General features: G+C 42.1%; 1 protein-coding gene across 2 annotated transcripts; it reads right to left on the bottom strand.

The window, feature by feature from the left end:
* Positions 1-1,528: 1,528 nt before the first annotated feature.
* camsap1b (calmodulin regulated spectrin-associated protein 1b) lies at positions 1,529-27,829 on the bottom strand. Of its 2 annotated transcripts, none has more exons than XM_041937030.1 (18): positions 27,431-27,829; positions 25,812-25,978; positions 18,949-19,211; positions 14,875-15,036; positions 14,006-14,086; positions 10,995-11,136; positions 10,603-10,742; positions 10,317-10,413; positions 9,659-9,782; positions 9,040-9,125; positions 8,777-8,861; positions 5,897-8,204; positions 5,578-5,714; positions 5,270-5,484; positions 4,586-4,688; positions 4,345-4,457; positions 3,982-4,100; positions 1,529-3,777 (listed from the first exon to the last, which is right to left on the bottom strand). In XM_041937030.1, exons 2-18 carry the CDS (start codon positions 25,975-25,977, stop codon positions 3,481-3,483), a joined length of 4,638 nt encoding a protein of 1,545 aa, XP_041792964.1. In that variant the 5' UTR covers position 25,978; positions 27,431-27,829; the 3' UTR covers positions 1,529-3,480. The 2 variants fall into 2 exon arrangements, with proteins under 2 accessions (XP_041792964.1, XP_041792963.1); XM_041937029.1 differs by having other exon boundaries at positions 9,626-9,782.

The following is a 27,829-nucleotide window of genomic DNA, read 5'->3' on the forward strand; positions in this document are numbered from 1 at the left end:
ATTGCAAACACTAGGTGTCATTTCTTGATCATACATTAGGCTGGGTCTGCTGTTTACATAGACTTATTTACATCGACAGCTGCCATTAATCAAACCATGGTCACTTCACCTGTTATTTTGTCTCCTAATGCTCTTTTATAGTTTCTGTTTTGTATTCTATTATTCAATTTTGCTTACTTCTATTATTTATTTCCCTTACTTTTTAGACTTGGCATACCCGTGCTTACAGTATTTTTCTTTTTTCATTTCTTTTTGAGTACAACAACACTTTTCCTCAATAAAATTTCATGAGAAATTATCTTGGTAAAAAAAATAAAAATACATTTGTCTTTGAAGTTCTACTTATTTAACATTTCATTAATTTAACATTTCCAATCAAACTTGTAAGTCCTCACCTGGTGGTATGTCCAGACAGAATAAAATTTGTCCCTCTACGAAACATGAATGGCTCAAACGCAGATTTATCAGCAACAAAGCCAGAGCAGCAGCAGCAGCAGCAGCAGCTGTGGAGGTACAGAGGAATCTGATCAGCTTTGACTCCATCGTCTCCTACATTCAGTTTTTTAGCATGAAATACTTGCGCTTACCCTTCATGGCGACCAATCTGATCAACCCAGGATGCAGGTCTACAGCTTGGACTCCCCCCTGGAGTGACAGTTGACCAAGTTTGAAAATCTCGTGGTCAGCAGGTGTGAAGAAGAAACACTGCTACCATGGAAGAGCAGAGGTTGCCATGGTTATGAGCATTGGCATTAAGGTACTGAGGCCACTGTTCCAGCTGGGTGGTGGAGTGTGAGACAGTTAGCAGCACCAGGGGAGGCCTGGAGATAATTTGCTACAATTAGAAACCACAGTGTCATGTCGGATGACTGTGGTTGTGAAAACTACTGATACTTAAGTAAGTTTTAGGAATTATACATTTGATAGCGTCAAACGTACTGAAGCTATAAAAAAAAACAGATCTACAATCAGATTTTCAACAGAAGGCTGCACAAATTAAGTAAACGGGATCAATTATTAGAATTATTTCTATCTAAAAATTATTATTATAAATGTGTTGATATGTGTTCAGTGACTTTTTATGTACCATCACTGAATTCAGGTTGTAAATTCACCAGCAACCACTGGAACCAGCAAATGTTTTAGCTTGAATAAATGAAATGATTAATCAATTAACAATTAACAAAATAGTTGGCAATTAATTTTCTTTCAATCAACTAATTTTTTTATACTAGCATGGTATTGAAGTTTAAAATTGTTGTATGTGACACCGTCATGGATGATGCATTTTGCTTCCTGCTTTGAGAAGAATCAGTTTGAAACAGGGCAGTGAATGAGTGCAGCATCGCCTCTCGTGAAAAGACAAACAAAACTACATTTCGTTGAGCTGTTAAGATTAACATCAGTGTGCTGACATAAAACTAGCAAAAGAAAATTAATAGTGAGTCTCACAAATGGACAAATCAAGCAATGAGAAAAGAATAAAAATGAAAAATGTGAATTTTATTCACTTGAAAATTTATTCCGCTTCAGTGCTTCCACATTTTGAAAATAAATAGATGGCATGGGATCAAAGATAAAATCAACAAGGATGAAAATTACACTAGTGTAACAAAAATGGTGACCAAATGCCAGTACAATCTTTGAGTGAACATAAAAATACACTCACATACAAATAAAGATCTGCCACCTCCCCCACCCAAATGCCCCCAAAACAAACCAAAATGCAGCAAAATGAGAAATCAAGTATTCTGTTTTTGGAGACAGCAGTAGTATATCATCTTAGTGTTTGGTTTAGTTTTCACAATTTACGGCGCGCACAACAGCAGTGTTATTGATTAGTTCTTAGTTTTTATGCCTGTTCAAAAGGTAAAATTCCCCAAACAAACAGAAAGTAAAGTGCTCGTGCAACACTTCTGGTTGTTCTCGAGGCCAACAAACGGTTTCTAAAAAAGCACTTCTGATGATTTTTGAAAGGACAGAGAGAAAGAGTGAGACGATGTGGCAGTGTTTGTCAACACCTGGGAGGAATGTTCTTTAATGTTGGTACATAACTGAACCACAGCCCCCCACCCGCCCGCACACAGAAACCCCTTTGCGAATATATCAAATACTGTCATTTGAACCGGTTACAGAGCAGCACGAGAACACTCTTCACAACAAGAGTGCGTGTGTGCGTGTGTGTGTGCTGCTCTCGTGGTTAAAAATGGGACAGGCCGACAAAAACACTTAGGGAGGGGAGTTTAGGGGGGGGGGTTACATTGCATGGAAGAAGCCATCGACAAGTGTTCATGAGTGCACCTTTATACAGGACAATTCAAGAGTGCCCAGTGGAGAGAGAAAACACAACTAAGCTCTAAACATCAGAGAATTCCCGTTATGATGAAAACACATAACATCAGCTCAAACTCTATACCACATTGCTTTAATAATAATAAAAAAAAGCTAAAACAAAAAAAGCATCATTTGTGTACCAAAATCATCATTCACCCACTTTTGACACCCTCAAGAATAAAGGATGTTTTAACAAATAAAAGTATTTAAAATGACCGTTGTTAACTTTTTTGTTTTGTTTTTGTTTTTGTTTTTTTTTGCTTTACACATATCCAGTGCTACACGATCAGCGTCTCGAATAAAAAGCGGTTGAATAAATAGACGATAGTACCACGATGCGTGAAAGGCCAACGGATGTCTGAGGGAGACCTGAGGAGGAGCTCCCCCGTGACAAAAGAAGAAGACAGTTCAGAGCAGCAGGTTTTTGGATCCCTGGTGAGGCAAAATCGGCAATGCCAGCCTGATTCGACAGATTCAACAAATTCGACAGTCCACGCAGGAAGAGATTGTGGTTTTTGTCAAGACAGCAAAGCAGTCCGACAGGCCTCAAGGGTTATACAAAGGTCCCTTGCGTCGGAGTTTCTGACAAGAGCACCAGAAATCCCCCGATGTCGCCGCTCCTTTTGTCCGAAATTCTTCCAAAGGAGAGGTGTTTCCGGACAGAAGGAAGGACTTTAGTGCTGCAGCTGAGCTCTCAACCATGACAGTGCTGAACTAATAAATAAATACATCCATCACATATGAGAGAGACAAAGAAAAAAAAAGCCACATGCTTGAGTCGTGGTCGTCGTAGAAAAACAGAGCCGGGCAAAAAAGAAACCTGAACAGATCGCACTGAGATCACAGGGAGAGGAAGCAGATTTAGCCAGCGTTCCTATTTCGTTGCAAGCACCAGTTCCTCAGACCACCTGTGAGACACGCACGCACACACACACGCACACGCACGCACACACACACAACTTTTCCCTCGTTTCCCTTGGTCCACCTACAGGCGACCACGTCCATAAATGCAGCCTCTCCCGAGCAGGCTTCCACACCAAGCACGGTGGTGAGCTTGGCTGTTGGCGTCAATGCAGTCTATTCAGGAAACAAGCAAGGTGGGGATAAGATGATCTGCATGACAGAGGATTTTCAAAACCCGGCCTGCTATTTTCCGCTTTTCTTTGGCACAGCACTCCTCTTGGCCTGCCACAGGTGGTTGTGGATGGTCAGTGCGTCCACGCTGACCGACACAGTCTTGGCGGGGATGACGGTGAACTGCTTCCGGTCTGAGCTGTACTTGTACAGCTTGTCGATCATCTTCTTGCTGATGCTCTTGGGTCCTGTGCCCGTCAGCTTTTGTATCTCTTCGGTTTCGGGGAAGTACGAGTAGAGAGCCCGGAACTGGCAGCCGCCGTCGCGAAACAGGATCATCATGTGGTTGGACTCGCACTTCTCCAGCTCCTAGTGGGGAAGGAGGTTAAACACATGCGAGACAAGATATTAATATGGCATTAATGTAACACTGAGGTACAATACATTGGTAGATTTTTCAGAGCAAGGCTGCAGGTTCAGATCTTAAAAAGACAGAAAAATCAGATCAAAATCAGATCTGTAAAATTGCAGAGAGCAGATATAAAGCTGGTGCATGTCTGGTAAAGAGCAGACCTCTAGGATCTGGTTCTTCTGTGGCTCGTTGACTTTGCCAGCCAGGCAGCAGTGGGAGATTGCATTGTGGATGATTGGCTTATTCGACTTGGCACTAGGCTCCTTGAATAATTTGGGACCTAAAAGAAAAGTCAGTTAGACCACGGAAGCATCATGTAACACATAACAAGAGGGGAATATAAATTAACTGCAGCTAACAAGTCTAAATCATAACAGTCACTTTGGCTGAAGATGACAAGCAACACAGTGAAAATGACCATGGCTGTGGATATTGTTTCATGCTGAAGGCAGGTGTGACATATTGATCTTTTCGTCACTGAAAAAACACAACACAGGTCTGGCATCAGTGTGCACTTATATTACCAGTATATTCAGCCATGGAAGTGATGGACGATGCAGTGGAGCCGTTGTCCCAGTCTCTCTCTGCAGTGCGACTGTTGTTACGACTGCCTGGAAACGACTCCACAGAGTCACAGCTGGAAGACATCATTAACAAAAGGGATAATATGGTGACTGCCTTTTTTTTTTTTTTTTTTTAAACAGAAATGACTATAAATACTACAACTCTTAAACATAAAAAAAAACCAATTTGTGAGTGATTTACCGCTGGGAGCCAGCCCCTCCAGAGTTGACGCTGTCGGCCTCGTTGGTTGCAGCAGAGGCCAGGGACAGACTGGAGCCTGATTGGGCGTTGCTCAGGTTGTCAGCTAATTGAAACAGAGAGGGTACTTAAAAATGTTTTGTAAAAAAAAATACAGTGTCACTTAAGAAGCAACAACTACATACACATTTAGGCCTCCACAGAACACAAATATAGACTACATACAGTAAATGCAACTTTAGAACAGGAATTAGATGCCTATAAAGTAAGAAAATATCACAGAATGTATCCAAAATCTATAAAACCATAGTAATCATAATGATAAAGTATGGAAAGATGAAATTCTTTTCATAAGCTAAAATTATGGCAGTGATAATAAAGAACATGTACTCCTGTACACTGTGTAGTTGAGTTAGTTTGTAGAAGTTTGTTTCATTGCATCTAATTGTTGATTTTCTGTATAAATTTATATGATGTTAGCAGCTCAAAGAGAAATGAATCCCAGTTAGTCACTTTGAACGTGGCATTCATAACTGCAGGACATGTAATTATTGTGGTACAATAAAAAAATAACTGGCAGTCAGCCAATGTGGCCCACAGCTCAGATGGAAAAAAACAAATGAAGCGCACCGTGCTGAGACATGCAAAGAAAATGGTAACAGCTAAATGTCAAACTAGTGATCTCACATGTGGAAGGGCCCTTGGAGAAATTATCGCTGGAGGATTCCTCTCTGAAGACAGACTTGGGTCTGTGTTTCTGCTTCGGCTTTGGGGTTTTGGGCTTGACGAGGCCTTGTTCCTCAAACATCTCCTGTTGCTTCCTCCGCAGATACTCCTGCTTTATCAGCTCCCGCCGTGTCTTTTCCTCTTCTTTACGCAAGCGGTCCTCCTCAGCCTTCCGTCTAAAAAAGAAACCAAACAGCTGAATTTTAGTTTTAGTTTTTTTTTGGAAGATAATATCTGAATCCAGCGCTAATGTCAGTAAAATAAGTTACCTCGCTTCGTCTCGTTTGAGCTCAGATTCTGCTTCTAGTTGTTGTTTACGGAGTCGAGCATCCTCAGCTTTCTTCTGCTGTTTCAGCAAGAATGCTGCTCTCTTCTTAGCAAGCTCATCCTCTGCCTTCTGCTCATCCTGCAACATATAAAAAAATTGGAACATTATTTGTATCTTAAAGCATTTAGTCATCTTGAATTTAATTAATACAATAATTCTGTCTGTTCGCCGGACCAACACAAGTCAGAAAATCATCATCACTGGAATAAAAACTAGATATAGATAGAATAAATATTTGTATTTTAACGCAAAAGAATTACCTTGAAGAAGAAGCCCATGACTGACTTCTGTTCTCCATCACCTCCTTCTGTCGTTGTGTCCTCTGCGGCCCCCTCTTCCTCAGGGGCTTTCAGCTCTGACAGATCCACCTCAATCAGGTGGGTTTTGCTGCGCTGCACCTCGTCCGATGGTATGTTCTCTTTCCCTGAACCGTCTGAAGAATTAAGCTCAGACTCTCTCAGGGTGCTGGACAGGCACTCATCAAAGGACACTTCTGAGGCGACCACTGCCGTCAGGTCCACCCGGGTCGGCAGGCGCAAGTTCGCCTCGTCCCGAAGCCGGAAGGTGGCACTCCGAATGTGGCCAGAGCCCGGCCTGTCGATTGTATCCCCTGCTGTGGCGTTTCTGGGGCTGTCGGGGTACTCCGCCCTGGGGGACCTGCCCCCAGCTAACTGTCTTGGGTGTGGTAATGTCTCTGACCCACTCTGGGTGGGGGTGAGGGTCCTCGAGGACTGCCGGCCCTGCTCCTTGGCTATCTTTAGCTCTGATGGCTTGGACCTGGAACCCCGGCCTGAGCTTAGCTTGGGGGGTTTCCTGGTGGGGGCGGTGCTGGTGCCGGAGAGGTGCTCCACAAAGTGAAAGCTTGCCCCCGCCTTAGAGTCACTGTTTTTGTCACCGGTGAGAGGAGGAGGTGGAGCTGCACCAGGGGGGGACTGTACATTCTGTTTCATCAACATCTCCTGCTGCAGTGACAGCTGCATCATCTGCTGCTGGATGCTGCCGATGGCGTCGTTCAGCAACTCGATGGAGCGGCTGCACTCATTCAGGTCCAACTCTTCTTCGACGTAGAAGCTTCCGCTGTTCCCTTTCTTGTCTCCTTCTAAGGCACCTGACGGGGTGGTTCCCTCCACCTCCTTGTCCCCCCTCAGGGCATCCACACACATATCATCTTTACTTGATGGTCCTTTCTCTCCACTGAGCTCATCTTTAGAGATATCAGCTTTCAGTGGGTTTGGTAATGTGTCACTCTTGCCACCACCTTTCTTTACAACATGCAGGAAAGCTGCCTTTCCCAGCTTCTGCCTCTGCCTCGCCGACAGCACCTCCATCTTTTTCTTCTGGTGCTCAATGGCACGTCGCTTCTCCTCCAGCTGCATACGAAGCTGGACAAGTTCAGAAGCCAGTACATTGGCACCCCCGTTTCCATCGCCTGTACGAGAGTATCCTCCCAAGGGTGAGGAGGGGCTCTGGTCTCTTTTAAGCTTCCAGGAGGAAGTCAGAGGCCCACTGCTCTCTGATCCATCTGGCGTGGTCCTTTGGGAGCTGGAGGCACTGGAGCGAAGGTCGTGGTTGCTGCCAAAGCGCTGCTGCTGGGCTTTGCGCTCAGCAAAGGAGGTCATGCGCACACTGCCGCTGGCCATGCTGCTGGCCTGGGAGTGAGCGCTGAGACAGGGGCTGGACCGACCGCTGCCACCGTTCATGTCTTTGTCCTCGTGCTCTTTCACATTCATGTCCTCTTGGAGTTTGGCTGACTCTTCTTCTTCATCTTCCTCAATAAAAGCTTTCCTGGGCCAGTTGGGGTCCTTAGTGGTAACAGCTTCATCCAAATCCTCCTCCTCTTCATCCACATCTTCCAACTCAGCGTCCAGGCACTGGCCAGACTTTGGTTCTTCAGAATCTGAATGCAGGTAGAAACCCCCGGGTGGCTCTGTGGACGAGGGGTCTACACTGCTGGTAACAATGGGCCTGAAACCTGTCTGACCCTGAGGAGGCTCCTCTGACAAGTCTTCCTCCTCACCTGAGGGGGAAAAGGTTTGATTCAGGCTGCAGGGAGCTTTTCTACGAACGGCCGATGTAGATCCATCCCCTCTGCGTAGAGAGCCTCTCCCTGAGGAGCGTGGCCCCTCACCGCTTTCCTCCTCCTTATTTAGGCATACAGACTTCTCTTTAGCCGTTTTGAGCACGGCAGGCATCAGTGGTTCTAGGTAAAAGCTATCTGTTGCAGGTTTGGCCTCAGAGGAAGGTTTGGGTCCCGCTGTGGCAGTTGCTTGCGGCCCGTCAACCCGTTTAGGGATGACGGAACCATCAGTCCTGGCGACTGCCACTAGAGTTTCTTCCTCGTCCTCAATGTTGACATTTCCCAAGAGGCCGTGGCCGTTGACTTTGCGTATGGCAGCCTGTGATGGCTGGTGGGCAGAAGTCATGTGTTTGGGTGTTACGGCGATGACGTTGGATGCCAGGCTGTCCTTACTTATGGAGCGAGCCAGACTCACGCTGTCGCCAGAAGCTACGTCTGCATCACTGTCTGTGGCTGAATGAAACATGTAGGGGCTCAGTGTGGACAGTGGTCTGTGGAAGGTGAGCATGAAAATTTAAGTCAATATGATATACAGCTTACAATATGTGGTATTTGAATACTTCCACCAACATTAATTCAACTTCTAATTTCACTAAATTTCTACTACTTGGACAAGGTTACTAGTTCATGGCAAAAGCAAAAAAACATTTTGTGCATATCATATCTGGTCAGAATCTGCCTTATAAAAACAAAGGATAAGAAGATCCACATAGTATATAGATGGATAGTGTATTACACATCCAACTCCAGTTGGATGCAGTTGCAAACATATTTGGTGCCAAAGTATAAAGGGTCACCATCAGTCTTGACATAAAATAAGAAAAGTGTATTTGCCATTTAAATAAGAAATATGTAAATGTTTACAAATAGACAAACATAAGTAACAAACATGCAACCCAAGAATATTTGCATACATTGCAATTAAAATATTTAATTATCAGCTTTACAGACAGATTTTAAACAAAGCCATATGAAAAACAATTATTTTTTCAAAACCAAACATGAGTGCCAACATTTGTTTAAGATTAGATTTGGAAAGTAAATTTTTAAATACATTAGGTACCTCTGCCTTTTATCGGGCCATGCAAGAACAGAGCCTCTGGGTTGTCCGTCCATCTGAGTCAGGGAGTTGGAGCGGTTTCTGAGACCTGAGAATATATTTACAAAAATCAAAGAAGTTAATGAGGTAAACCCTTAAATATGTTGTCTTCGTACTGTTTTCAATTGAGAATATGTCAAAAAGAAAAGAAGCACCCGAACTTTTTTGGAATTGAGGCTGTATAATGACAAGTTGAATATTTAAGGTGTAAGGAGTGCTTTCCTTACCGGCACCATCCTCTCCCTGCTGCTTTTGCTGCCTCTGTCGGAGGGGCAGGAGTGGATGGGAAGGACTGAAGGTCGGTCCCCCTTTACTAAAAGCCATAAAATCATTTTTTAGCACATATGCAAAATTAAAACTGTCATTCAAACACTATTAGCAGTGGAGATATGAAGAAAGCTTTCAGTAGAATAGCCCAGAGAACAAGTTAGGCCCAGGACATTTTTCACCCCAAACAAATGCATTCAGGTATCGTCCAACACAGACACAGTAACAGCCAAATATTTTAGCACACAACAGACAAGCAAGTGGCATGAAAAACTCTTAACTGATGGTTCTGTACCCTTTAAGATAGCTTAAGATAGTTTCAGCCTCGCACACAAGTGCTAACAATGCACACACAGACAGAGACAACTTTGTGCAAATCATTATTGAATTTGGTGAGGAAGAAGACAAAGGGCTGGAGGTGGAGGGCACATGATAATAAGGTCAGACACTGCTGCATATCCACCCATCCTTGTAGGGGTATTGTAACTGGTAAGGAGACAGGAACATGATGAGGTGGAATGAGAAGGAAAGTGAGAGAAGACTTACAGGGGGTCAGAGTCTTCAGGGTGCAGGAAGTACCTGTTACAGACTTCTGGGCTGCTCTGGTTATCGGCCACACCAGGGCTGGCCAGGAAGCTGCGCTTGGTGGCGTTGGAGATAGGCACTGATGGGCGGGCACTCTTGGGCTGAGCTATGGCTCGAGCTGAGGAAAGGAGGAAGAAAGAGGTGTTGATCATGTCAATACACATAGTGACTGATGTTGACTGTCATTAGAAAAGCTCAACCTGGGACACGAAGACACCACAATTTACTACAACTAATATGGGCATTTTAAAATCTGACAGTTCAAATGCTACTTCAAGTCTTGTAAACATTACATTTTGCTCAAAAGCACCCAAAAATAAGGAAGTATACGTATTTATTGATCAATGAGTTACTTAATAAGTTCAGTAACGTGCCACTTCAAGCTGTTTCTCAGTAACTACAGTTATTTGATCCACGCTGAAGGACTGGGAAGGGTGGGCACAAACAGACATGGTTATGCATATTTCCAGCTTTGTGTACTGTATAAATTGAATGGTTAAGTCTATGTTTTGAGTAACACTAACAATGCTAAACTATGTGGTTTAAATATACTGCGTATTGTGCAACATTAAACATTAGTTGTCAGTATTTCACCAATGTGATATTTTCACTCATGTTTTCAGAGTGTAAGAATCACACAATCAATGCTTACCATCTTTAAACTCTTGGAGATCTCTAGGCTGGACAAACTCAGGCTTGACAGTCTCAAACCACCAGAAGAGTTCAGCAATGAACACCATCACATTGTGCTACATGGAGGGCACAAGAAACGTTAAAAATACCCACCACCTCACAAAAAATCTGTTAAGCAAGTAAAATACAGCAGTTTCTGTTGTAGCCTAATATCCTAATATACTGACTAGCTTCTTGTGCTACATGATTAAAATGTACATTTTATTCCTAATGTGTATGAAAACACACTATATTCGTGTCAGTACCTTGAGCACAAGCGGCGAGTACAGCATGTCCTCCGTTGTCAGATAGAAACTTTTATTAAGATACTCGTTGGCGAACTCTCTGAGTAGCTGGATGTTGTACAGGCTATCAGCGATGGAGGGTACTTCCTTCAGGCAAATATCTGATCAGACAGGCAGAGAGCAGGTCAGACTAGGACACAACTCAATGACATGATGGCTATAAATGTCACATTGGCTTACTGGGACAGTAAGCCATGTGCAAGTGCCAAAAATAGTATCACACATGGATATTAAATTCAATGGGTTAGCAAAGAAAGCTTGGTGCTCTTTATGAAAAATAATCTTCAAGGGCAACTGATAATCAGTCAGATGCAGCTACTGAACATGGGCATGTAGATGCAAGCACAGCATACCCTCCAGCTTCATGAGGTCTGGGCAGTAGCAGTGGACCACTGTGAGCAGTGCAGCCCCGTCACAAACATCCCTCATCAGGTCTTCCAGTAGTGGGAAGAAGGGCAGCTGTCGGCCTGAGGCATGCTCCCGGCGATACCGTACCTAACCACCAGGGGGAGAGAATGAGCATTTTGATGAGAAGAAAAGACATAACAACACAACACCCACCACCATGGTACGACCATCACTGACACATCATAAAACATCCTAAATGCAATGACTAGTGTCAAACAAGTACAATTCTCTTTTTCTGTGAGATTCCCTTCTGAACTAGTCAAAGCATATATTGGTCATGGATGTTTTTGGCTCCAGTTAATGTTTTAGGTTATCAATTTAAGCAGTGGATCAAGGTTCTCCCAAGGAGCTTCAAATCAAAAGAGGTGGGTTTCGTTATATCTCAACAGCAGGTTTAGTGTAATTTAGTGAAATTTCCAAAAGAAAAGAAAATAAAGCTGAAGACAAAAACGTGTTTAGGGAGAACCCTGAAGACCTGATTAACTATAAGGAGATGGAGGTGGAAGTGTTAAAGCAGTGACATGAACAACACAGAGTGGATGGTCAGCCTTCCTCAGGACTTGGGTAGGCAGCTAGCAGTGGAGTCTAGTCAAATTAGGCAACTTGAGCCAGCTGACTGAGAGGGAAAGTGGGGTACTCACTGGCCCACTTATTGGAATGAGTCTGTGGTTAGTAGACAAAGTCACTCACCCCAGATGCATTAGTTTTGGATATATACTCTATACAGCTGGCAAGGGTGGACATTTTCAGTATTTCTTTCAGTTTCCACAATTCATTGAATAAGCACAAATTAACTAAAAACAGACTAAAATCAAAAAACGGTGTTACACAGTCAGGTAGATCCATTGTAGAAGCTAAAAATGGAGATTACAGACCTACATATAATTTGGAGCAGCATATGTAAATATAGACCGCACAGGATGCCAAAGCAGACTGTACTGACTGGTACTGCTGCATCTAAATCAAAATGCTTATGCATGACTTACAGATATCCACCTCACACTGGGAACACCGCTCCCTATGTAGTGACTAACCAATCAGATATTATCTGTGGCACTAGTAAAAAAGGCATACAGAAAATTCGAAGAGTTAGTCAGAAGTGCAGATCGAGTTGCAGTCTCTCCAGTATGGCGAGATGTTTGTATCACATGATGCAGTGGGAATGCCTCCAGTAGAGCTGATAATTATCTTATTGATTAAATATCGGTGTCAGTGTGTATGCTGTGAAGTAATTAACAAAAAAACTTCAATACAGATATATCAAACCAGGTTTAGAAACAGTGTCACTATTATATGGTTTGCACATTCGAGAATACTGACAAGTTGATTTTTTCAACTGTAAAATGTTACGGTCAGTATGCATTTTGGTTTAAGATTCTTTAAAAATCTGTATCAAGATTATCTGTTTATGTTATGCATTTAAGTAAAAAAAACGTTACTATCAGCCAATATATTATTGATGTTAAACTCTCAAATATTAAAATCAATATCTGACTCAAGAATGCAGTATTTATTGGCATATATATCAAGGAGCCAATATATATTTCAGTTATAATTAAACCCATAGGAAAAGGTTTAAAGGCAAACCGATCAAACGTGCTAAATCCTAGCACAGGTCTTGTGAAACTATGAGCCACCATGCACAAATTAAAAAGGTCACAAACAGCACAAGACAGTCGAGCAGCTAAATAATTAGAGATTTATCCCAATTACTTACAGCATGACATTTTGTTAACACTCACTCTGGAGCATCTACAGTGTGTCAGGAGGCCATTCGATAAAATTATACCAACTGCACTGAGGCAGCTTCTGCCACAAGTCACAGGTGAAACTACCAAGCAAACTTCAGGAGCTCTACTGCAAAAAGAGATCTACACAAGGGAGTCTTCTCCTGAGTAAGAGGGAACACTGTACCGCTTCGGAGAGCTCCTCTGGCTCCAGCATGCAGTGGGCCAGCTCGTGCATGACATCAGGCTGACACACACACACACACACACAAAGAGCAGAGACACTGTCAGAGGGGACCGTTGGCACAGAGGAGTGTGTGAGAGCAGAAGAGAGAGACCGGAGGGGGAATGACAAAGCAGATCAGTGAGAGGAAGTGGCCAGGGATGGGACTGCAAAGCAAAGGAGAGGTGTATGCATGGATTTGCTCTTATTCTCACTGGGCAAGCAAATACCACACACACGCACAGCGTATCCACATGGCCTACTTGAGCTTGAAATGAGATAGCACACATTGCAGAGCTAAAAGAATGTATTTGAACACTTCACAAAGGTCGGAATAACCTTACACCTGTGTGGCATATTTGCCACAAGGGAAAAAACTAAACAAAAAAATAACTGTCAGCTTTCTCCCCCTTGCTGACACACTGGCTACAAGCAGCACAGAATGAGCCTGAATGAGCCATGGTGGAGTGTGCGCGCACATCAACACAGAACTATGCGTGCAAGGGGGAGAGGGCGAAGAAAATGGGGTTATGGGGAGGGTTGGGGCTGTCATCCAACTTACAGGGACTAGCTTCCAATACCATTTGGAGGGAGACTATCCAGTTTGCAGGGATAAGAGAGGGAAGGGAGGGCAGATGAGGAACAGGAGCAGAAAGAGTAAAAGGTCAGAGGTCACAGACAAAGGATTGGATCTGCTTCCGGTTTAAACAGAGAAAAAGAAAGCAGGGTCAAAACAACTCCAAAATGCCATTAGGGAGAAACATTCCTTGTCAAAACGAAGGATCCTGCCATAGTCTGGAACCATGTTTTTGCTTGATAAAATTTAGTGGTGATGACGCCTACCTGGATAAAGCTTTAATGAGGAAAATGTTTTCAATGGAGAGGAGTTACCTCCAAAAGCCAGAAATATGGAGATAGTGGCAGAAACTATTTAGCCAGTTTGGCTCTGCTATTAGATTTTTCTCCTGTAAAAGAAGCAACTGGAAGACACTGTGGGTGGCTTTACCTTTTGGTGGCTGGGGGATTCAAGGGGATGGTGCTTGACTTTGTGTTCCCTTTCTGTAATCTCCCTCATCTTCATGTTCACCTGCAAAGGAAATAATGACATATTCAGGATGTTTACATGGACTCAAGAAACCAGGTTGTGCAGATATTTGAAGAAGGCATTTACATGCTGTGTAGTGACCTTGTTACTGTAGATCTGCATATACATGCAACAGGTCAGTAATCAGGTTTCTCCCTTCCCTCAACTGTGACTTTTCCTTTCATGTACACACTCTGCTGTTACTTAGCAGATAAGTAGCAGTTATATATAGCCCAATACATGGCAAAGGAATCATGGTTCCCCAGGAGAGACTTTCCAGAGGATATCATGTTTCTTAATCTACTACCCCAATTACAGTAACCAGGTTTTCTTCTTTACATGAAATTTAAGAAATTCCCTGTTATCCAATAACTTAAGTGCATGTAAAGGAAAGACTGTCTTTGGTCAGTGACACTGATTAGTCAAGCAAAAACTGAATTACAATTCTGACAAGTGATTAATCCTTTAAGTAATTTATCAAACAAAAATCGGATTCTATCTTCTCACTGTGAGGATTTGTTGCTTTTGTCATCGTCCATTATATTAAATATCTTTGGTTTTGGACTGGTGGTCAAACAAAACTGGTGACATACAGACCTTGAGAAAACAAGCCACATATGTTCTTAGTGTGAAACAGCCTAGGATTATTCTCATCTACACATTTAGGGTATAAAAAGGTTAGGCTCAGTGTAACATGTATGGAACCTTGTTGGTGTGAAAAGTTTTTTAACATGTGCTGCTGTGTTTCTTTATTGTTTTGTATTGCACTGCTTATGTCTGTGTCTTCAAACCTTGTTGATCCAGAAGACCATAGCATCCTCCAGGTCAAAGGGAAGCTCCTTGGAGGCACTGAAGGTGGAGAAGCGCTTGACAGAAGCCACCACTTTCTCGATGCTGATCATCTCCACTGTGTACGCCATCATCAGGGCATCGATCATGGGCATGTGAGCACTCTGGGTGAGGGAGAAAGAGAAACAGAGGACAATTCAATCCCATTGGATTTTTTCCCCCCCGTTTCCAATGCAATCAAGATCAAAGCTGGAAGCAAAGAAGCTGAGATGGCAATCTAATGTTGATTTACCCCAACAGCAAAAAACACTGTGGATCTAAATGTTGAATATGATCTAACACATGTGTTGACCCTATAATTCCAACAACCAATGAGGGCAATGCTAAAACAGTTAAAAACGGGTCTTAAGTACACACTTCCTGATATATGTACCCTGTGAAAACTGAGAAATTACCACCAACTGGAGACCACATAATTTATCAAAAAATCTGATTTTCTGCAGCTCCCTCTGAAACCACAAAAGGTGTTATTCATTTTCTTTTCAGATAAATATTCTTGTCATATAAGCTGCAATACTTCCCAAGACCTATGAACACATTTTGATGCATAAAATTAGCTGTGCTTACTTAGACATGTTTGGACGACACACAAAGCATATTGTAATCATTACTTTTGCAGGCAATCTAAAAAGTAATATCAACATCTAAAGGTCATATTCTTTTGTCAAATAGTTTGTGACCAGTGGATTCTTGGACATAACAGCCACTATGGGGTGTGGATAATTAGATGACAATCGATAACAATCCACAGGTTCCTAAACAATTGTACAGCTTTAAATAACCTACCACAATTTATTCAAATGTGAATCTTGGGAATTAACACCAGACAAATACTGCTAAATCTGCAGGCAAAAACAACCTTTTTCTAAATTTCACTGTATGTAAATGTCTAAAATTAAGGGGATTTGAATGCATTACAGAACAAATATATAGATATATGCCATTGGTGCAGTCAGTGCTTTGTGTAATGTGCTGGTAGCATAATCCAATTGGTGATGGAAGTGCAGAGATTAGGCTCGTTAACATAACGAATGAGAGCTATTCAGAGCTTTCACCAGAGCATGACCTACATGGAGACAGACAACAACAGTGAAAAACTACTTCCCAGTCATATATAAGGAAGGGAAAAGTTCATACATGAAGAAAGGATGGTGACTATGCATAAAGGAAGCTAAAGGCTGCTGACGTTCTGCTGACTCACTGGATTCACTCAGCACAGTAGCTCAAAGACATGTTAAGCAGTAAGGCCTTGTTCGTTATGGGCTGGCAGATCTGACCATAGTTTCTATCAGTTATGATACACAATAATCATGAAATTAATTTTTGGGATCTGAGACAAAGGAACGCAATCATTTAGACAATCAAAACAGTCGTAACAAGCCCAAAGTTTAGTCAAATACTAACAAACAGCTGAAATAATAACTGAATCATTCAGCTTCGCTTTTTCCTCCAAGTGAGATAATTTAACCAAAGAGTTTGATCAGCCAGATATTATATTTAGTTTTTTTAAATATCACATATTAGCATTGTCTTGAAAAAAATCCACCATGTGTCAGGCTGTAGTTTTCATACAGAAATATAAAATAATTAAAAGTTTCAGTTAAATATGCAATATAAACAGAAGTATGTATGTGCAACATGATAAAGCAGCAATCAAAAATATTGAAGGACTCAACAAAAGGTGCACTGCATTTACCACTAAGTGTCAAACAGTAGTGCTCAATAAATAAACAAAAGGGCAAATACAAAAGCATGATGTGCTGTTCAATCTATTGTTCTCCTCAAACACTCATTCTGCCCTTCATCAGCTCAGCGAGGAGCCCCATGGGGAGCAGGGGCTGCTGTTGCCCTGAGCTGTGTGTGTGCTCCTAACAGGCAGACAACATGCACATGCACACACAGGAAAGTTTAAGTGGACTCAAGAGGATGGCTAGCTTCTGAAGGTTTTACAAGCCCCAGCTGTTGCCCCAACCAGAGTCAGACAAGGTGCAGAGGACCTGTCTGCAGGTACAGAAACAGTTTCTCTCACACAGACACACAAAGACACACAAAGACACACGAACACACACACACACACACACACACACACACACACACACTATGGCTTGCAAACTGGGGGGGGGGGGGGGGGGTGATAGAGACACTGCTTGTCTCTATCAGAGACAAGCAGTGTCCTGCTCAGGATTTTCCATCCCCTCACCAAGGCTTTATGTCTGTTTGCCTACACACAGGCCAGTGTGGATTATTTTGTCAGGCCGCTAGCCAGAAAAATCAGACGCACATCCCTGACTAGCCAGCCCGCAGAGAGAAGGCTCAACACCACTGCTGGTATCCATGGTAACAATAGGGTAGGAAGACAGCTGAGAGCAAGTGAGCTGGTTGGTGTTCATTCTATCCTGTGTGACTTCCCGCTGGAGAAATTGCGAGACATTGGATCTCATTGCAACAGAGGGCGGGGGCTGCTCTGTACTTCATTCATTGCAATGTGACATAGTGCTGTTGATTTAGGTGATGACCAATAGGATGTAGGCTGAGGACATTTGACCTGTTTAAAAGCTGATCTGTGAAAATATTATAAGCATTACACTCACACTACACATATGATGACTACAACAAGGGTCAGTAGAGCCAAACCACCAGTTTCCTAAATAAAAGGACAGAGCTTCTGTCAAAATATTTATGTTTTCCCCAGAAACAAAATAATGAACAGCAGGGAAGCACAGCTGTATTTAAGACATTTCAACTGGGCACTCAAGGACAGAAGGGGAACATTTTCAAGTGCCAGCAGTCATCAAATGCTCTTAAGAGATTTGCAAAAATGTAAGTGAGAAAAATGTCACAGACAAAATCCATTCTATGAAGTATTAGCGCAAGAGTAACCCTCTTAACACTGATGTAACTGATTTAACTGTTCAAAGAGTCCCTGTCCCTCAATTTTTATCAATTGTCATCTAATTCAAAGATAGTCTTCTGGAAGGCCATGGTACTAATACAGCTATGCATTATAGGCAAAATTAATACTATGAAAATTGTAGGAATTAACAAATATTTGACGATGCAAAAACCAATATCAGAAGACCAGACTAATTACCAACAAAAAACATTGTCAGTTGTAGCCATAAATGAAAAGCAATTATCAGTATTACAAAATTGTGGTCCACACCAACCTCCTGCCCGTGTTTGTGATGTAAAAACATGCATTGATAATAAGATGTAGGAAAAAGTTCTGAATTGTTATTAAAAAAGTCAGAATGGAAAACTATATTAAGTGTTTTTAAGAGTGAAAATAAGTATGGCCAAAAACCTCTCTGAGGACAACACTGCTATAGCACAAACACACCACAAACTCTAATCACAGTCCTTTATTGCATGAAAGCCCTCTCACGACTAGCATGAGTAACAGTCAAATTTCACCTCTTAATTTGAATGAAAACTGATAAGGGTTCAGCCAAATCCGCTGCTGACTGTTCCACCAAGTCGAGCAGCAAAACACGTCTGAAACTCACTTAAGCAGAGTGTATGATGGGAAACAATGGCAAATAACCTTTACGCCTATTCACAAGGTTTTAAAGTTACTCTATACAGTAGAGAGATTCCCACTGTCCTGAATGCCTGTGGCTAAGAATGATTGTCCTGCTGAATAAGGATAAAAGCAACAGCCTCTTCCACTGATTTCACTGTGGTCAGATAATACATCAGAACCAGGAAGAGCCGATGTTACAGGTAATGTTCAAAGTTGTTATAGCTCTGGCCTGGTTTCCTTCTTCCCTGACAATCAATCTGTGCTTCAAGTTACATATTGCAAAAGCTACTGCAAAATCATGACCTGAATGTGTCTTTGAACAGTAAGAGTAAAAACATATCAATTCATTCATTCAATTATTCACTTTTAATTGCACCAAGAGCTACAGCTAAAATTGAAAAGGGTCAATTCTTGTGCAGAGATTGAAAAAATGTAGGTTTAGGATACCCACCACACCAACATGTCTATCCACACCTCAAGTCCATCCACTCACCATTTTGATGGGCATACAGGCCAGGTCCCCATCTGTGACAGGTGTATCATCACTTTCCACGACATATATGCCTTTCCTGGACAGAGCCTGGATAACAGACAGGTGGGACTGAAGAGACGCTGCCTGCTCTGACTTGAGGATGAGGGCGCAGACACGGCAGTAGAGCTCACAGGACAGCAGCAGGCGGATGACAGGCGGCTTGATGTGTTCCTGGTCATACTGGTCTGTGTAGAACGGGTCCCGTAAGTCCTCTGGAATATGGTCTACAATGGAGAGAGGGGACAGGTGAACCATGTGGTGCTGACATGTAAAACAATACGTGCATATTCGCTTTTAGGTTGTGACCTAGATTGAAGACAGACATGTGGCTTAGCTGGTAAGATAGCATCATCATAAGATACTCTATGATGAAGCAGGGAAGCCATGGTGGCTGGCAAGCACCTTTAAGGCCTCCAACATCTCTACCTGTATTAGCCAACACCCACTAGCATCAGCAAGATCCAGGAATGCTACCAAGCACAACGCTGTCCACGTGACATTTGTTCTGCTTCAGTTTACTTGGAGCAAACATGGCCATTTGTAGTTGTAAGTCACAGCTTGTTGCCTCAGGAGCACATTGAAAAGAGATCCTTACGAGAGTCCTCAGTGAGAGCAGGATTCTCAGGTGACACAGTGAGCTTTGCCAGCACTAATTTAACAATACTGGAGCCACAAAAATTGAAAAGAAAACAATGACCTACACATGAGATTCTGTTACTTTCGATGTGAAGTCACTCTCAAAGCCAGAAACCAGAGCCATACAAGGGCAAGACTTGAGGCATGCACAAACCAAATACATACTGCAAGTTAAACCACACATTAATAGGCCTAACATGATGCACAAAACCTGTCCAAAATCCTGCATTGCACAAACCGACGTGGTGATAGAAAATAACGCTGTTCTGTTAAATCTGTTCTGAACTCTGCTTAAGCTCCAGCAACACAGCATAAGCCGTATGTGTGTATGTGTATGTGGGGTGTTCTTAGTGTCTGCTCTGACTGACGGGATAAAGGGAGCCACTCATCAGCAATCTCCTGCTCACAAAAACAGGAAGGCAGGCAGGCAGCTTCTTCCAGCAGCTGCTTTTGTGGATGTTAATATACTTGAACTGATAATCTTGAACTGCACAAGTGAGGAGGCAACAGACTAGGTTTTGAGAAGTATCTAAAATATGTTGGCAAAGAATAATAAACTATAAAACATGAACTAGCAAAGACAAATCATAGATTCAGATTTTCAGTCAAAATTACTGGAAAAACATATAGCCTTGGAAATTCATGTGCCTACGATAACTTTTTGAGTAGGGAGATACACTTGTTTTTGTGAACTTCATCGTATCATATTTTGTGGTGATGCTCCAATTAGCTGTACAAATTTGTGGTGTTGCCCTGCATGGTGCTGCAACTCTTGCTTGTAAATGGTGCTTTTGTCTACCATTATTTCTGAATCCAGTGATACAACAGAATGTGACCATTTATTGAGAACATGAAAGTTTTGTTCAGAAGTAGGAACGGGTAAGATCCCAAACACAAACATTAAGGGGGAGGTTTCCTAGTTTCTAACACGTTTAGTCCTTGATATTGCGATTCCTCCAAGGCAAAGTGTTGCTCTTCTCTCTCCTGACATCAGATTTGTTTTTGTCTCTGCCTTTTCCCAGTTCATCATGTGGTATATCACTGTCTTATCACTTGCTGATGCAATTTAGGAAGTTGGAATATCCCAATCAAGGTTTTCTGGCCCCGATCCCAATCAGAGTTCTATAACACTGAGTATCTGCGATACAGAGTCCAGTTCAATACTTATATATTATTATTATTCAATTACCATATTGCATTTTAAATGCTGCTGAAATTAGTGCCACTTTGCACTGTAGGCTCTGAACATTGCACATTATCCTGTAATTTAAATGGGTGTATTAATAAAATAATAATCGACTAGCATTTCTGATGCTGACTCATCAAGGATAGTAATGTTTAGTCAACTTACTGCGCACGTCCCTACTTATATTTATGCAAAAGTTGATTAAATATGTACACATCTAACACACTGAAACAATGAACTCCTTCATTCAAATACTGGAGATTGTGGTTCAAAATCTGTAAGCTGATAAGTTTAAATTTTGGCCCATCATCAACTACCAATTACTGACGGAATTAACATTAATTATCAACAGCTGAAAAGACCTACCACTGGCAATGTTTGTCATTCTAACTGGCACTGATACTGTGAGTGCCAGATGCATTTAGCCAAACTTAAACAATGTTTTACATTCACACACTCCATTTTCAATAGCATTGAAAAACTGCATTGCAGAGCCCGGTTGGGATAAAGGAGTGCAGCGCTGCAACACTAGCAGGCTCAGGTGGATGAAACACAGCTAATTTCTGAAGGATTCTGAAAGGACTGGACTTTGACCGTCAGTTTTTTAGCCAAGACTGATCCAGTAAAAGTAGGAGACAATTGGGAGGCAAATAAGAAGCCTTTGTTTTGATACATCAAATCTCATGCAACCATGAAGATTTGTTGTCATGTATGAATGAGACTGCATGAAGGTATGAACTGATATTTAAACATGCAGCTCTTATGTCAGTAGCTGTTAATGCTCAGGTCACATCGATCCTGTTTACTGCATTCCACATGCATTACAACAACACACGCCTCACCAATATGCTGTCTGCCACCATACACATTGGTGCAAATAAGGATGTCATTGTACAACAGCATTAATCTATTCGGCATAACACCCAGCAGTGTGGGTCATTTGTGGAGACCTGTGTCTGAGTATAGAAAAGCATTAGAACAGTGGGAATGATTGTGCATGAAAACAAAGGGGTCTGGCTGGGGCGAGACTTCACGTTTGACTTCATTCCACAGACACTGATGTCGTGTGGCAGCTGCCCCCACCCTCCTGCCAGCAGGAACCAGGCTGCAAAATTTATTAACTGGGATGGGGAGGAGCATGAGGAAAGACCCAGGATGGGATACAGCAGCGTCAGCCAACCATGATCAGCACCACAACACAATCATCTCAAGTAGGGTAGAGCAGAGAAGGGACCAGCACTGGCCCTGCAACCTAGACAGGTGCTCTCTCCCTCGCCAGTGTTGTGTCTGGCTGTCTGTCGCTCAGGCTGGGAGCAGCTGTGGCACATGCAGAGGGCAGTAGGACAGGAGAGCATGTACACAAGCACAGACATGCAATCAAAGACTTCACAGGGAACCCGTGCTGATGAATACACACCAGATGCACCTGAATACCTGACAAACACCTTCAGCCCGACATGGCTGCACATACTTGAAAATGGGACTACATCATTTCAGCTGTTTGTGTCTGTCAGTCATTGCATGAGCCAAGCAAACAACTGTGAAGACCTAGCAAGGTAGCGGACACCATATGAGCCATAGGGTGTAAATCAAATGGGCCTAGTTCCCATGGGAGAAAGATTACTGTCGCAGCATTTGAGAGTTGCCTTCTTCTGAGCCAACAGGGCTTTGAGGCTAATGTATGCTTTCTGTTGTAACTTAACATCTCCACCCAAGTTGTTCTGTAATGCATTGTTTTTGTTTGTAAAGAGATGATGTATTCCATCATAAGCCAGGGCCAATGATGGCAGAATGTGAACTGACAAGGCAAATGCCTATAAACCTTGGTATGAACTCTGAGAAAATAGGAGCACAAAACACTGGGCTGTTAGAAAAAACAAACAAAAAACAACAATACACTTCCATCTACAAACTGGATTACTAGATTATTAGTGTCATTTGTTTAAAATGAATGCTTCAGTGGCATTTGAAAATCTTTGTAATGACCACATGTACATACGAGACCCCAGAATACAAAAGAAAGCTTGTATGAGCCTCTGAAATAATGACAGATGATTTGACCAGGGACAACACTGATGCAACAGACATGCAAAACAGTGAATGATGAGATTCCTGCATCAGATGGATGCTTACACTGACTCACTGACTAAACGTAACTGTAACAATATGAAAAGAAAGTAAATCGAAAAGGTAAATACAACAGCAGTATGCTGTGATTTCATTCCTGATGTTAACATTTTCCGACACTGATGAGTAAACATCCGCCGAACAGTTGGGATGCTCTCCATTGCCACGTCTGAGTATATAGGTTAAAAATCTATTATGTAAGTGAAGGCTATCAGAGAAAAATTAAGCCAACATTTTCACACATCATTTTTTTTCATGGTTAATGTAGACAGTAGGTATGCACAAACACGGGACTACACAGCCTATAATACCTCTTCAGTACGTCTAATCTGTAAACATGCCAACACTTCGCTGGCTGGAGATATGACAGGCAGAGTTTCACCAGTCAGACTATTTCACCAAGAAATGAGTTCTTTTTCTCCAACTGGAGCTCCTGAAAATGACCGTCTTTCAGCAAACTCATTGGCTAGAAAAACAGAGCAGCCAACCATGTCTACTTCCAACAGCTATCGATCTGCGTTTTGCATCTTTGTCCAAGAGGAGTGTCTAATGTTCTGTCCAACCCATTTATTTCAATTAGGGCGGTGAAAAATATCTCACATATCTCTCAATATGATGCAATACTATTCCAACAGCACCACACAACTACAGCTACCAAAATGAACATTAAGTTGAATCAAGACCTCTCTAAAGCATTTCAATAGCTAGACTGACTGCCTCACGGTTGTATGCGTCCACCAGCCAGTCAAGTTGCAGTCTACATCCATGTCTGTCCAGACTCAAAAGAACTGAAGACTTCAAAGGAATTCAATTCAATTGACAAAATGGAACTGATGAATATATTGATATGTATGATTCCAGTGAGAAACAGGCTATCTTCACTTAGAGATTATTTTTGCAGAGGAGCACAGAGGACTGATGAGGCGTCATCATCACCTGAAGCTCAGTATCAACAAAACAAGTGAGCTTGTGTTGGACTACTATGGTTCCAATATGGAAGTTGCTGCAAAGAAGCTTCAAATTGTAAGACATGTATGCTTCACACACATCTTAAACCAAGCCGCAATGATGACCTATACCAGGGTGCCCAAACTTTTTCCCTAGCAATGCCAAACTGTTACTTCATGGTGGGCCATGGGAAAAGAAAACACCTATTTAAAATTGTTTGGGGTTGGTAATATACAAAATGGTACCAGGATTCCAAGTTTCCTTAAATTTCTGAGCAAAACGCCACTATGCCTACTGTGCTTGGTTTATGATAAATCATAAATGACCAAGGATCCTATATTAAAGCAAAAAATTAAACTGCATAAACAATGATTTATATTATAGTATGTTTTATTAATTGTCACCAGAAACATCTGGCAGGCAAATCAAACTTTACAACAATTTTGACCCACAGGCCTCATTTTCAAGAGCCCTGATCTTTACAATCATAGGCAGTGGTGGCCTAAGGCTTAGAGAAGTGAATTTGGTTGCTGGTTCAATCCCTGGACTGGAATGATGAATCCAGGTGAAGAAAGTGAAAAACCACCACCACTTGAGCAATGCTCTCAACCCGACACCATTTCAGTGGAGCTGCTCAGTGGGTTAGGGTTAGGGTTGGTTGTACTGTACTGAATGTGTGTGACTGTACAAATCTGATTAGGACATTCCTTCAAAAGAGAGGCTTCCTCCCAGTGAAACTTTCCTCAATGAATAAAGGTATAAAAAAAAGTTTCTAGGTGGGTCCCCACAATTACGTACTGCCTAACTCAGACTGCTAAATCCTCATAAAAACTTTGAATAAACTTCTGAATACATTTTCACACGGGGCAGGGACGGTGTAGTTTTGTCACCCCTCAGTTGCACTGAAAATACATTTGGAAGAGATCTTTTAATGGCTATTATTAACAGGAAGAATGAGCAAGCAAAACCTGTTTCACTGTTTATAAGGGCACCTGGCTGTTTTTAAGACAGACTTGAAAAACTGTGAACCTATCCTTTAATTTGTTTAGCTAAATGTACTTAATAAACTGGCAACTTATTGGGCATGCCTTCAAAAATTGTGACTAATAGCTCTCCCCATCATGCATTGACTGGCTTTGTCCAGAAAAAGAAAGCAGACTTGTGTATATCAACAACACAGCGGAAGATAAGCAGTGATAGTGCTGGGGTTTTAAAAAGTAGCTAATTCTACAGCCAGAAGGAAATGGATCCTTAAATGCCATCTTAAAATTCATACAACTCATCTCAGTCCTGAAATCTATTCAAATCTTGCCTGTTGCAGCCACGGAAAAGACAGGAAAATCTGAACTAAAGGTCTAGTTAATAATGCTGATACTATCTTAACACAAGGAGTGAATGACTGGCAGTGCAGATCAAAATGTTCCATGCTCTGAGTACAGTCTAACAAATATGGCCTAATCCTTAGTGCCTGTCACTCAGCCTGATTTGGGTTCAACCTCACTGGCCACCTCTACAAGAATGGATGGATTTGGTGAGTCAGTGAGGAAGGCTTTAGTTGCCAAGTGTCATGGGGGAATTAGTGTTGGCTCGAGTGCACACATCCACAAATATTTCTTTCTCTTTCCCTTTTCCTATCAATTTTTCACTACTGAAGCGCAACACAAGTTGCTGACTGTCAGCGTGTGGACAAGAGAAAACCATTGTTGCAACAATAACATCTGAAATAACTTTGAGAATATGACAAAAACATAATGCATACAGTGCTACATCAGGTTCTAGTAAACTCTCTGCTCACAAATGTGCTACCTATTTAGTCCATAATGTTAGATATATAAATATTTGTTAAGTAAGCCATGCAGCCAACTGTAAATCGAAAAAGATACATACTTAGCATTTGTGTAGCGTGAATGTAAATGAAATTACTCACCAATGCCATAGGCTTTGGCAAACAGCCACCGTAAGTTGGCAGCTATTTTTGCTCTGGCAGAATCATACATCTCTAATGGTACGACGTCCATTGTGCCTTCTGCAACTCCAGTCAAATCCCCTCTTCTCCTGGTACTGTCCCCGCCAGCACACAAATCAACGTCCATCCTTAAAAGCAAAAACAAACATGATGTTACAGTCAAAATTATACTAATCATACTGCTGAGTGAGGAATACAGCCAAATAACAGGAATCTACCCATCCCCGATCTGCCAAGTCGCAGTTCTCATTGGCTCGGCTTGTGTGAGTGGCTGGATGCTCTATTAGTGATTCTTCAATAAATAATTAAATAAAATCCTCATAAGGCATTTGTTGATCATCAAGGAAAATACTGTTTTGGGTGCCGCTGTTAATCCTCCCTTAAGTGGTCGATTAGGCTTACATCTGGTAGTTGAGACCTAAGTACCAATGTAGCATTCTCACAGGCATGATCACACTCATTATGTCAAATGCTTGATGACAGAGTGCAAACAGTGTCTCTGCAGTATCTAGTGCTTAAATTAACCTAGAGTGAGGCCATGGTGACTGAAAACAGTGCTGGCTACAACAATAAAACTTGCTGGTCATTATGCATATTGTGCCAAGCACATTAGGTACTATACTATGACTTTTTCCTAGTCTGAATACATTTACATTAGTTGTTTGGGCCAAGACTGCTTGCAGAAAGCACATTTTGACCACAAAAAACAAGAGGAATCTCACTGATAAAGCTACCTACTCACACTCATACAGACAGAAAACCTCAAACACTGCAACAAAACTTTGAAAGCAGTTGCTCAGTCTAAACTCAAAGCTAAAGAAGTTAGTATTTGCTGTCTCAGTGACTTCCTTTAAATCTTTTGGTCCATTGGTTTTGCATATTGCAAAATTGTTTGGAAAAAATGTATGGCAACTAGAAAACGAGTTAAAGACCGTCTGCACCAAGTCAAGCAGACGTATTAATCAGTGACTGCATCAAACTCGGAGCACGTTCACATTTAATCGTTCCTTCAGGCTGATGTTTTGCTAAGATGTTCCCATTATTTTGGCCACTTCTCTTGCTAGACTTCAACGCGCGAATTTCTTACTAAAATGTACAATTTCAAAAACATTAAGAACATCTCTAATTAATTGGTAAGATGGCGAGGGAGGAAAAGCAAGTGCAAACCTCTTTACACATAATAACCCACCAAGATCCTAGGGAAAGTTTTCCGAAAACTCATCTGAAAGTTAACCTCGGTGAAGTAAATGTTAAATTACCTGTAGCATTAACCCAACGTTACCATTTCGCCTTACCGTCATCTTCGGCCCAATGCTGGATTGTTGAACAAGCTAGGTAACTGCTAATTAACTACATTATATATGATTATAACGTTGGCATGCTGATGTCATTATAATCTCATTAACAAGGGAACACCATGGTACTCTTTTCCCTAACATTAGGTTAGCTAAGCGGCCACACATGCAAATGTGAAACAGGACCGGCTAACCGTTAGCTTGCTAGTGTGTACTGTAACGTTACAGGAGCAGCACTGCATTCATCGGCCCATGAATGACGTTAGCTAGCTGGCAAGACATTACCTTGAAAGGTGTGGTGTATTTCCAAGTCACCCTTCAATTCTGTCGGGATAAACAATTAACCAAGGACCTGCCTCGCTTTACAGTGGCCTGCTGTGTAGAAAATACACCAGCAGCAGCGACGCATCATAGCCAGCTAATAATGCTAGCACGGAGGCGAGTCTGAATGGTCCCCTCCCAGCAACAACACCCGATTCGCGGCCTGTGAGACAAGAGCTCCACGGCAGGCTTTCAGCTGAAACACACGCCAGGCAGAGAAGGGAGGGCTCTCCGGTGAAAAAAACACGACGTACAGAGGCGTTTCTGTTTAAAAATCTATCTCTGTACCAGACGCCTCATGTTAGTTAACAAACATACACATATCTAACTGACTCGGGCTATGCAGCGAGAACCGGTGGTGTG

This window comes from Chelmon rostratus, chromosome 5 (assembly GCF_017976325.1).
Source record: "Chelmon rostratus isolate fCheRos1 chromosome 5, fCheRos1.pri, whole genome shotgun sequence".
NCBI lineage: Eukaryota > Metazoa > Chordata > Actinopteri > Chaetodontiformes > Chaetodontidae > Chelmon > Chelmon rostratus.

Bases quoted from the DNA above. Each gene is read 5' to 3' on its own strand.
- camsap1b (XM_041937029.1), bottom strand. From the start codon at position 25,977: ATGGACGTTGATTTGTGTGCTGGCGGGGACAGTACCAGGAGAAGAGGG. The intron at 8,862-9,039 runs GTAAGGAAAGCA...ATATATTCTCAG, and splicing joins GCAGGGAGAGGATGGTGCCG to GTCTCAGAAACCGCTCCAAC. The intron at 8,205-8,776 runs GTACCTAATGTA...CACCTTCCACAG, and splicing joins TGGCCCGATAAAAGGCAGAG to ACCACTGTCCACACTGAGCC.